Here is a 12,467-nt window from a genome sequence, read left to right on the forward strand (position 1 = left end):
GCGTTCAATTCTTTCTCAAGCGTTTTTACCAAATTTCCATTGCCACGGTTCACATTGAAACATTGAGAAAAAAAAGAGGAGAGAGAACGAGAGACCGTGAAAGAGATAGATCTTCGTTAACGACGGAAGTTTTTGTATTAAATTTGAATAGATTTTTCCAACGAAGTCAGAGTTACGAAGAGATTCACGTTTAATTCTCGTGGGCGAAGTTTACCGGTGGAAAAAATTAATTGCCGCACAAATGGAAGTCAGCGTGCGGATAAAAGGAATTGCATGCGGCGTGGAGGTCGAGCTGTGTAGCCAGGGGATTAAGGAATACGGGGATCCGGATAATATAGGTGTCCCCTTCGTAATCATACACCTTTATAATAAAGCTCACGAATTAGAATAGGAAAACTTTAATTGCGAGATGAATGTTATTTATAGCGAAGGGAAAGTAGAAACCCTTTTACGCGATGTGTAACGTTTCCACGAGTGTACATTGTTGTACGCCATATACTTACATATTTATATTTATGTGAAAACTGGTCGATTTGTAGTGGCAGTATATGAATTCTACCAAAGTAACAAATCTTGTAGAATTAACGAATAATTTTTATTAATTTTCTAATTTTTAACTACTGATTGGAAGAAAAACTTATTATGGAATTTTTATGGAATCATCAAACTCTAATGTTAATAATATTGTAGTTTAATGTTTATCATGTATTGTACTACATACATTTACTATTATTTATAACTGGTTATATCAATTTTGAAAGTCTCTCTTATTAGTACAGTACAAAGTAGAATTTAAAGATTTAATTTTTAATTCTAAAATTTTTTTTTATTTGTAAGAATTTTATAATCAATTCTCATTGAGAATTATAAGTAAATTATTCTGGCGTGGTTCTATGTTGTGTTTAATAAGTGTTTATCGTTTGTTTGATTCTAGTTGAATCTAATGTTTCATTATAAAATGAAAAAATTTGAAGAGTTTGTCGAGTAACAGAATATTTCTATAAGTTTCGAACATTGCAACCGCCAATTTCGCTGTTACATATTGGTTTTCAAAAGTCAATTTGATCGGGTCATAACATACTGTTATACGTAGTTATGACGATTATAAAGGATAAAATTACTGCGGTTTTCCTGTCGTTTTACAGTTTCAGTGCGTCTTGTTAATAATAAACACGTAGGAAACTATATTTCGAATCAACTGTGGTGCAAGCTCGTGTAGTCTGACTCAATTTCTAGTTCCCTTCGATATTAAATCTTTTGGCGAGATTGCGTTCGGTAACACGTGGTTTAGCTTTCGGTTAGAATGGCCAAGTATGTTGTGCGTGAATTTATAGTGCACCTAATATTTCGATACTGACCACGTGCTAAATGTTTGATCGTTAGAGTGGAAGTTTGCGCCGTATTGGAGCCCAGATAGAATTGATTAAATTCACAGCGGGACTCTAAATTGAAACATATTAGCCTCTGGAAAGGAGCGCAGCTTTTGAGGCAATATTTTTTCATCAATTGCCCATTTTAGTGCCATATCGAATTTTTAGGCAGAAAAGAATTTATTATTTTTGATGTAGAACGTGTTTTTTTTTTTTTGAAGAATAAGAGAATATCCGACTTATTTTGGTTTTCATTTGGTAGCTTTGGGCGGTAGTTTCATTTTTGAATGGCAGTTTCTCATCAATTGCTTGTTGTACTACGATAGATATTGAACTTTATGGATGGGAAGAGTTTGATATGCAATTTTTGGTAGATAGCGTGTTTTTTTTTCAAGAGTGAACGAATATTCAGCTAGTTAATCTTGGAAACTATTGATATTGGAATATCAGAAAATGATATATAATTCGTCGTTATCGGTCTTCGATCTAAAGACTCGAAACCAAGTTTGAAATTCAACTCGGTTAGAAACAGAACCTGTCTTTATTAAACCGAGACCATAGTTGCAAACGACGAGCGTAATTAGTTATTACAGGGCAAGAAGTAGTTAATATCGTAGAAATGGATAACGATCGATATCGTTAGCAGAGTCAAGGATCGTATATGTAGATCAGATCAGGCGCTTAGCAACAGAGCAGAGAAATTCGCGAGGCGTCTGATGAGACTTTGTTTCACGGTTGATAATCCCTGTTTAAAACGTTATCTAAAAATGAACTGAAATGTAGGCCGTGTCCACGTTTAGCAGTCGCGCGGAAGCCGCGAGCACAGAAAGGGTCGTTACTTTCGTGGCAGTAATCAGGTTAATGGAGTATCGTGGCCCACTTTATTTTTTCATCTTCATCGGCTCCGCGCGTCTCTCTAACTTCCCTGCTTCCCTTTTTTCCGCGTTTCAAAGTCAATGATGCATTACCATCCGAAGATTTCGTCCCGTCTCCGCCAACCCCCGGAATCTTGGAGATTTTTTGCTCCTCTTTTTTCTCTCCACCTTTTTTTATCCCTTTTTTTAGGAGCACATATTGTCTCCTACCATGCACGCCCGCGTTTTAACAAAGAAATATATTCAACCTAAAAAAGGAACAGAGGATTTCACGTGTAAGCGTATTCTGAATCAGGCTACTTTCACAGCTTATACGGTAGGATTTAACAGTGGATGTACCGAAATTTTGTGTGTTTCCTGAACTTTCTGATATTCCTATGATCATTGGAGAATTATATAGTTATTTTATAAATAAAGTACAGGAAAACACTTGTCTTCGTTGCAATGTAAAAAATTTGCGAACGGTTATACTTGTAATAGAAGCAGCTAGTAGATGGCGGATTTTTATGCATTTATAGGCAAAAATGCAAAAATACATAGAAAACACTATACGTATTTTATCCTCAAACAAACGTAGAATAATACTGCGTTATCAATTGACTGCGGATTTTTATGCGTTTATAGAAAACTTGGGCATACAAAAATGCACAGAATGCATATAATACGCGAAGATATATAAAACATTCAAAGAGTAATGTTGCAGTAAAAAAGATTATCACTGTCGGGCTATCTCAAAGTACAACTCAATGCAATCGAGTTTCTTTGAAGCGTAAGAAAGGTTCGGTATGACGGTAGAAAAAATGCATGAAGCTAGGCAAGTTGTGAGGACGGATACTCGAATTTCCTGACTCAGCATTTTTTGTTGAATGCGTGTTTTGAAGAAGGAGAAACTCCAACCCTTACATACCGGTCACGTAACGTAGCGACGTTCGAGCATTCGACTAGTGGTCCGCAGGCAATAAAATAACAAAGTGTGCTGAGTTTAAGAAAAGGAAAAGGGATATGCTAATTTAAAAAAAATTTCGCCTTGTGCCGCAACAAATAGTACTCTTTAAAACATATAACGGCTAAAATAAGTTGCTATCCAAGTTCAATTTTCATTTTTAAATTGCATTCATAGAAGCACGAATTTACATAAATATTCACAATCTAGTTATCAATGACCGAATTACTTAAACGATAGCGTATCTTGTCCTCGAGGAGACGACATTCTGCTTTGTCAACGACCAAGACACTTGAACGAGATACAATTAGAATGGCGGCTCGTTAACGACAATTTCCTATTAAGTCGGTGGTGTTTAATTAGACTTGGTGAGACGTCAGCGAATTCTCGTGTCGGGAAACACAGGATGCCAGGGGTGGCCTCTGGCAGTATACCGAAAGTCGAGAGGGTACAATGGTCGAACAGGCAGTTTCCTGAAAACTGAGCCAGAGGAGGGCGATTCCTTTCGGTCTGAAAGGGTAGGAAGAGATTACGTCGGCAGGCTCGTTCCGCTGAGTGTTCAGTTTGCTTTGGGATATCGGCTTTACCCTCGCGGATTCTCTGCGCGAGTTTGCCGAAAGCTTTGTGCTGGTCAAGCCGATTGTGACGTGCCTCCGCCCATCGCATCACCCAAACCCCCGAAAGGGGAGAGCTCGTCAGTTCGAATGGAAGTAGAGAGAAGTCTGGCGACTGCCTCTATCCGTGAAAGAATTCGCGTTCACCCTTTTCTCTGACGCTTACGGTATCGTCCTACATGTGTACTTAAAGAGACATCCAGTTATACAGCCGCTTCGGGGACTTGGAATCTTTCTTCCTGTTTTTCTTTCACTTTCCTTCGAGCAAATTGTATTGACTGCGGTAGGTGTTGGATCTATGCGATTTCAATGCTTTCAAGGAAGTTTCGACGATCATAGAAGTTGCAAGAAAGTATTCTGTCGGCGAATTCCTTTGATAACCATTCATCTTATGATTTATATATTTATGTGAATAGTAGTGGAAGTAGTTTTAAAAGTATTACGTGTATATCCATTTCTTCGCCGGGAAATTTTTAGGAATGATTAATTGCCCTATTACAATAGCCCTAGCAGCAGGACTATCAAAATCGTTAAAATATTAACGAAGAAAATGATTAACAACAGAAAAGCCAATCGGTTAATTATTGTTAAATTATTCTTCAGATTATTTCACGGAATTTTTTCTCATTTCCACTGACTGTTTAATCGTATATATATACCAAATCGAAAATTTTCGAGGATCCATTTATATGACAAACTAAAAAGTATACTTATTACAATAGCTATATTAGAGGGATTGAAAGTACAGAGGAGTTTCAGAAATATAATATAGTAACTTTTATCCAGGTCAGTCATGATATTTAGTAATTTGATCTAGTGCTATGATTCTAACAAATATTCTGAAAAATATTCTACTTTAAAATACCAAAGCAGTGGAAGAATTTGTATTTCAAACTTTCTTAAAGAATTCTCGATTTCGATACCTCGAGATTTCGAGTTTCGTTGTATCATAAACTTTGTTTTAAAGAAAGGTATTCGCGGCTTGTGTGCACTGTTTAGTATGCTGCTTCCACGAGAAACATGTCAGCTTATGCGCGGCGACGTTTTCGTGAATTATTTCTTGTTTACTTCGACATCTGGTCGCGTTTCCTTGACGCTACACAGTGCGGCATCTGAACGAGAATTTGGGACAAAAACCAAAATTCGCAGGCGATGTGCGTGCGTTCGCAGGCCAGGCTCGCACGTTTCACAGTGCGGCATTTGAATTAGGATTTGGGGCGAAGATCAAAAAATGCATGTAATGTGTACATTTTCCTGAAACTCGATATAGGTGATACCGACGTGCGTAAACGTTTGTTTGCCAAATATTTGTTAGTATTTTCCTTACTCCCTAGCTCGGTTGAAATATCTTGAATATTCATTTTTTGTCCGACCACAGTCCGTGACATGACAAGTGTACAGTGTACAGTGCAGATACCGAAAATAATCTTTCCATTTTTTCGTGAGTGCCGTACAGAGATCATTTATCCTTCCATTTCGTCAGATATTGTGACGTTTAGTTAAAAACAGAGTTTTCGTGTAACTTTAAAAATTTTCTCGGAACGAATGTGGTCAGAAATCCATTCTTCAACCAAGTCGCGATTACGAATGGATTTGACTAAAAAATATATGTTACGCCGCCTAAAACATCTGCACGCCAGCCCGCGCGACCGGACAACAATCGGCCTGCGTAACGTCACTTCGACCCTCAATAAACCTAAGGACCCACCATAACTTTCACTTCCCTGTATTGTTTCGCCATGTGTCTTCAATCCGTTTATCTTGAAGAATTTCTAAAGCTTAAAAATATTCTCGAAACACAATCGGTTTTTAGAGAGGTCCTTGGGTTTATTAGGCGCACTTAAAATACGGAGAAAGCGGGTATGCACCCATTAGGAAAATCCGAATAGCCCTCTAATAAAACAAGCTAGGTTTTCCTCACGCACACAGTCATCTATCCACCACGATGGTAGGAGACTTCCTACTCATCCCTTCGAGCAGTAGTGCAGGTCATAACCAATCGACACCGCGGTTCGTTACCCTCACTTTTCCTAACGAAAGTGGGAACAACGAATCCGCGTTCTTTAGGCACAGGGGCACACCCACACCGAACTTTTCTTCCGTATTAGAAAAAGAGCGACAGTCAGTCTAAAAACTAACGCCTAACGCGGCAGTCTACACATAGCGCGAGAGTCGCATACTTCACGCAAATCTTTTGTCGGTTCTCGGTGTTGTCGAACATACATCTTTTCTCCTAAATATATTATAATGCTAAGTCCATTAATACATTAATTTCCACTATAAGAGCCCTGCTCTAGCGTACATATCTATCGCATCTTCGTGCGACAAGTTGTTAACTATTTATTTCTCTACGTCAGTGTAATCTATGTGTTGGAAATATATAATTTATAATTCTGTGAATCACAGTGTTATACAAACTCAATCACCCCTATCATCTCAACGGAAATCAGGGGATCGATCAATTCGTGGTGTCGATTGTTATAATCGTAACGGGGATTTACGACCTCCGTTGACGTCTCTCCTCGCGATTACGTCTCCCCGCAATTGGTCGAAATTACATGGTCCTTCGAGCCGGATTTCGTGTCGCCAAAAAGTGCACTGACCAGTGACTATACAGTGTCGCGTGAAATCCAAGTTCCAACCACTTAGTCAACTGATCAAGGGAACCGCCATCGGAGAGAAGCACCTCCGTCGCTCAGCATCTACACGAGCCCACGCCGCATCGTAACGATTATCACCGAATCCCAGATCAACGTCCATTTGATCAAGGTAAGGTCGTTCATATTATTAAAATCAAATATGGCCCAAGCTGAACCAATCAGCACGTTATGGCGGAAACGAGGCGCCCTAGCCCGTCGACTTGCAACCATAAGGCGCGAACTCGATGAATACGAAGCGTCTGGGAAGGCAAACAGAATCTTCCTAACATCTTGCCGCAGCTCGTTCGATGAACTTTGGAGGAGGATACTCGCGGTTCAAGAAGAGTTAGATGGGTTAGATGAAGGGAAAGATGTGCGTGTAGATTCGTTATCGCAAGAGCATCGGGAGCTTGACATGCGGTTCCTAGGTCTCTTTGAACAAATATCAGCAACAACCCCGTCGACTACAAAAACAGGCGAGACATGCCGGAAACCAGAGCCGACCACCGTTCCAGAGGTCCGCGTGCCCCAATTCGACGGCGCCCTCGAGAACTGGACCTATTTCTACGACACGTTCTCATCCATAGTGGACCGTAACGAAAGTTTGACGAATGTCCAAAAGTTCCAGCATCTACGCTCATCTATAACTGGACGGGCCGCACAGAGTATCCAGTCATTAGAACTCACAGAGGCCAACTATCCCATTGCGCTTGACACACTGAAGGACAAGTTCAATTGCCCCCTCCAAATCTGCATGCACCATTGGAATTTGATGCGCAACTATCCGGAAATCAAAAAGGAAACTCCAGAAGCCCTAGAGGATTTGTTGAAAACCATCAGCGTAAATCTAAAGGCGCTCGAAAACCTAAAACAGCCCGTCACATCAAATATAGCGATTATCGAATTGCTCGCGTCGAAATTGCCCTCGTCCAGCCTGCGTAAATGGCAACGCACACTGCCCCGCCAACAGGTGCCATCCTATCAGCATCTGATAGACTTTCTCAAAACACGGGCGAACGGGACTCAACTCCTCTTTAAAGCGAAGGAATCAAAAGGGTCAACCCACAAACACCACAGTCAGCGAACAACCATACCGCATGGACGAACCTTTGCTACAACCAGCAGGACGTTGGTGTGTCCGACCTGCAACGGACCTCACGAGCTCAGGCACTGTAAAATCTTCAAGGCCAAATCAGCGACAAAACGTTTTCAGATCGTGAGGAAGGCATCGTTGTGTATAAATTGCCTAGGCAGAGGACATTCGCCGACACAATGTACATCGGGTTCGTGTCGTATCTGCGGTCACCGACACCATACTTATCTACACTGCGAACAAACCCAGGTAGACTCACGGTCGTCGAGCGGCCGATCGTCGAGCGGTCGGTCGGCAAGCGGTTGGTCGCCGAGCAGTCGTTCATCACACAAGCGAGCCTCCGCTGGACAATCACCATCTGAATCATCGAAGTCGCGGTCGTCCCACAAGTCGAGGCGTACATCCGATACTTCACGGAAACATACATCTTCGGCTCCAAGAGATACGAAAGAGCATGCCTCGTATGAGTCACGCTCAGCACGGATCAAGAACACCGCCCCAACCTCCTCGTCCAAATCCCAACCGGCAAGTATAAGAAAACATTGAGATTTCTTGTTATCCCGGCCATATCGACCTTCATACCAAATGAGCCCATCGACCCCTCGAGTTTGGGATTACCCAGAAATATCCAATTAGCCGATCCACAATTCCATTGCCCAGCCCCGATCGATGTCTTGCTTAGCACCGGATCAACATTTGCGTCGCTGTGCATGGGGCAGGTCAATCTGGCGCAACCAGGCGAACCTGAACTGCGTCTACAAAAAACACGGTTCGGTTGCGAATTTCCGAAACCATGTCCGACGAACCAAGGAAGGCAGATACATCGTTGCATTACCATTCAACGAAAAGCTTTCCTCACTAGGGTCATCGAAGGCCGCTGCAATGAGCAGGCTCGCCTCTCTTCATCGTCGATTCCAACGCGACAAACAATATGAAACCGCGTATAGTGCTGTGATCCAAGAATATTTAGACTTGGGTCACATGACGAAGATCAACACGGATCACGCCACCGACCACGGATATTATTTACCACATCACGGCGTGATCAAGGAATCGAGCGACACCACCAAGCTCCGGGTTGTGTTCGACGGCTCAGCATCAAGTACCACGGGAGTGTCTCTAAACGACGCCCTTCATACGGGACCGAAATTACAAGAAGACCTGAGAAACATCCTATTGAGATTCCGGTCATTTCAATATGTCCTTACCGGCGACGTCGAGAAAATGTACCGTCAATTCATTCTACGTCCAGAAGATCGTCCTTATCAAAAGATTCTGTGGCGTGCCGACAACGGAGAGATCGAAACTTACCGACTCAACACCGTCACGTTCGGTCTATCCGCAGCCCCGTATCTGGCCATCCGATGTCTCAAACAGTTGGCAGAAGACGAGGGACCTCGATTTCCGAGAGCAGCGCAGATCTTACGGCGAGACTTCTATGTCGACGATGCGTTGACCGGAGCCGATACGAAGGACGAAGCCTTATCAGTCAGGAATGATCTCACGAAATTACTTAAGCTAGCCGGTCTAAATATCCGCAAATGGGCATCAAACGATCAGGATCTGCTACGAGGGCTACCTGAGGAAGACACCAACCAGAAACTACATCTCGGTGAGTCATCCACGTTAAAAACACTCGGCGTCTTTTGGGATTCAGCCGACGATTCCATACTATATTCGGTCAAGACGATCAGTGACACTTCCCGAGTCACAAAGCGATCAATCAGTTCAGTCATCGCACAAATCTATGATACACTAGGATTGCTTGCGCCGGTAATCGTTCGAGCAAAAATTATTTTGCAACAAGTCTGGACATTGAAGGTAGATTGGGACGAATCCCTTCCGACAGACGTACACACAGAATGGATCAAATACCACACACAATTGCCGTTGTTAAATGCGGTAAGGTTCCCTCGGAAGACCATCATAGAATCCGCAACGAAAATTGAGCTACACGGATTCTGTGACGCTAGCGAAAGGGCATATGGGGCGTGCGTCTACGTGCGGAGGACGGACCGAAAGAACAATATTTGGACTCGACTCCTCACGGCGCGATCGAAGGTAGCGCCGCTCAAATCGCTCAAATCGCTCTCCATACCACGTCTCGAATTAAGCGGGGCACTTATTTTGGCGTCCTTGATTTCGTCAATACGACAGGCCCTGACGACCAAGATATCGCGGATAGTATACTGGACTGACTCCACCATCGTGCTCCATTGGATCAGGTCTTCGCCGCACACCTTGAAAACATTTGTGGCGAATCGAGTCGCTGAGATACAGACCAAGACCAATATCTCCGACTGGCGTCATATGCCTACCGACCATAATCCAGCTGATCTCATCTCCCGAGGCCAGACGCCCAAGGAATTCCTATGTCCGTCCATTTGGAAAAACGGGCCAAGGTGGCTCCTGCAAAGCGAAAACTATTGGCCGGTCTGGAGCCCGACACCGGTAGTCGACCTCCCGGAGCAAAGGAAGACGATCTGTCTGAAGACGAATATTAACGACAACACACTCCTCCATCGTTACTCGTCTTGGCCAAGACTAATAAGAATCGTCGCCTGGTGTCTTCGATGGAGACATAGGCAGCACCGATCTGCCCATCTCATCACAGACGAATTAACTGCAGCGCACAACAAACTAATAACGATAATACAATCTAGTCATTTCGCGCCTGAAATTCGGACCCTCCAGAAAAATCGAAGCGTGGACGTTGGAGGGAAACTACAGCCATTAAACCCCTTCCTCGACGAAGATGGGATACTCCGGGTAGGAGGACGACTAACCAACTCCGCCATACCCTTCAGCCAAAAACACCCGATCATCCTGCCGAAATCCCCGGTGACAGAGCTAATTATAGAGCAAGAGCACCGGAATAATCATCACACAGGGACACAAGCTACACTATACGCGGTGAGACTGCGCTATTGGCCGATCGACGGCCGTAGCCAGGTATGGCGCACTCTCAGAAGATGCGTCCGCTGCTGCAGAGCCAACCCTCCACCAGTTGAATACTTGATGGGTGATTTGCCAGAGGCGCGTATTACCGAATCGCGGCCGTTCACGAACGTCGGAATCGACTACTGCGGCCCATTCTACATCAAGGAGAGGAGGGACCGCAACCGACGTAAAATCAAGACGTACGCCGCCATATTCGTTTGTCTGGCGACAAAGGCGGTCCACATAGAGTTAGTCAGCGACCTAACCACCGACGCCTTCTTGGCCGCGCTACGCCGTTTCATCTCGCGGCGAGGATACTGCGCAACGATCCTCACCGACAACGGCACCAATTTCGTTGGGGCTAACCGGGAGCTGCAAGAACTCCGGACCCTATTGCAGTCCGACGACCACCAGGATAGGGTACAGAATTTTCTCGCCGATCGACAAATACAATGGCGTTTTAATCCTCCGAACTCACCACATTTTGGCGGCTTATGGGAAGCCGCGGTTAAAGCGTTCAAACGCCATCTCATCCGCGTGGTCGGCACGGAGCTCCTGACCTTTGAGCACCTCAACACCCTTGTGATCGAAATTGAAGCCATTCTCAATTCACGCCTACTGACTCCCATCTCATCCGATCCGAAAGATCCTCCTGTCCTCACTCCCGGTCATTTTCTAATCGGTGACACACTAACCAGTTTACGGGAGCGTGATTTCCGGACAGTTCCATCAGGCCGGCTATCCGGTTGGCAGCGCATTCACCAGATTAAGCAGCACTTCTGGAGCAGATGGTATCGAGAGTACCTAAATGAGCTAACCCGCCGCAACAAATGGGACAAGGGCAAACATAACATTCGTGAAGGCACCGTAGTAATCCTCAGGGAGGATAACGTGCCCTCTATGCAGTGGCCTTTGGGCCGCGTAATCAAGGTCCATCCAGGAGCCGATGGAATCATCCGGACCGCTACCGTGCAGACGGCAACAAGCATCTTGGACCGCGGTGTCAAAAGACTGGTCCCCTTACCCATCCACCCAGATCGAGACGAGGCCGAACGTCCACACGGAGCGAAGGAGGTCACCAACGACGCACCTGACTCCACAGCCAGAATTTGATCGGTGCTCTCTCAACGGGGGGAGGATGTTACGCCGCCTAAAACATCTGCACGCCAGCCCGCGCGACCGGACAACAATCGGCCTGCGTAACATCACTTCGACCCTCAATAAACCTAAGGACCCACCATAACTTTCACTTCCCTGTATTGTTTCGCCATGTGTCTTCAATCCGTTTGTCTTGAAGAATTTCTAAAGCTTAAAAATATTCTCGAAACACAATCGGTTTTTAGAGAGGTCCTTGGGTTTATTAGGCGCACTTAAAATACGGAGAAAGCGGGTATGCACCCATTAGGAAAATCCGAATAGCCCTCTAATAAAACAAGCTAGGTTTTCCTTACGCACACAGTCATGACACAGACATCGTACCACCACGATGGTAGGAGACTTCCTACTCATCCCTTCGAGCAGTAGTGCAGGTCATGACCAATCGACACCGCGGTTCGTTATCCTCACTTTTCCTAACCAAAGTGGGAACAACGAATCCGCGTTCTTTAGGCACAGGAGCACACCCACACCGAACTTTTCTTCCGTATTAGAAAAAGAGCGACAGTCAGTCTAAAACTAACGCCTAACGCGGCAGTCTACGCATACTTCACGCAAATCTTTTGTCGGCTCTCGGTGTTGTCGAACATACATCTCCTCTCCTAAATATATTATAGTTTTAATACATTAATACATTAACTTCCATTATAAGAGCCCTGCTCTAGCGTACATATCTATCGCATCTTCGTGCGACAAGTTGTTAACTATTTATTTCTCTACGTCAGTGTAATCTATGTGTTGGAAATATATAATTTATAATTCTGTGAATCACAGTGTTATACAAACTCAATCACCCCTATCATCGCAACGGAAATCAGGGGATCGATCAATTCGTGGT

At 44.1% G+C, this 12,467-nt stretch overlaps 2 protein-coding genes across 5 annotated transcripts in view; both read left to right on the forward strand.

Annotated features, from left to right (window-relative positions):
- Positions 1 to 12,467, forward strand: part of LOC117243438 (inactive rhomboid protein 1) — a 299,403-nt gene that overhangs the window by 119,948 nt on the left and 166,988 nt on the right. The window lies entirely within an intron of this gene.
- LOC117243439 lies at positions 9,702 to 11,651 on the forward strand. Its single transcript, XM_033510943.1, has one exon. It carries the CDS (start codon positions 9,845 to 9,847, stop codon positions 11,585 to 11,587), a length of 1,743 nt encoding a protein of 580 aa, XP_033366834.1. The 5' UTR covers positions 9,702 to 9,844; the 3' UTR covers positions 11,588 to 11,651.

This window comes from Bombus vosnesenskii, unplaced genomic scaffold (assembly GCF_011952255.1).
Source record: "Bombus vosnesenskii isolate JDL3184/JDL3185 unplaced genomic scaffold, Bvos_JDL3184-5_v1.1 scf7180000013265, whole genome shotgun sequence".
Lineage (NCBI taxonomy): Eukaryota > Metazoa > Arthropoda > Insecta > Hymenoptera > Apidae > Bombus > Bombus vosnesenskii.

What these genes read in the sequence shown, in the direction of transcription:
- LOC117243439 (XM_033510943.1), top strand. Translation starts at nt 9,845, where the DNA reads ATGCCTACCGACCATAATCCAGCTGATCTCATCTCCCGAGGCCAGACG.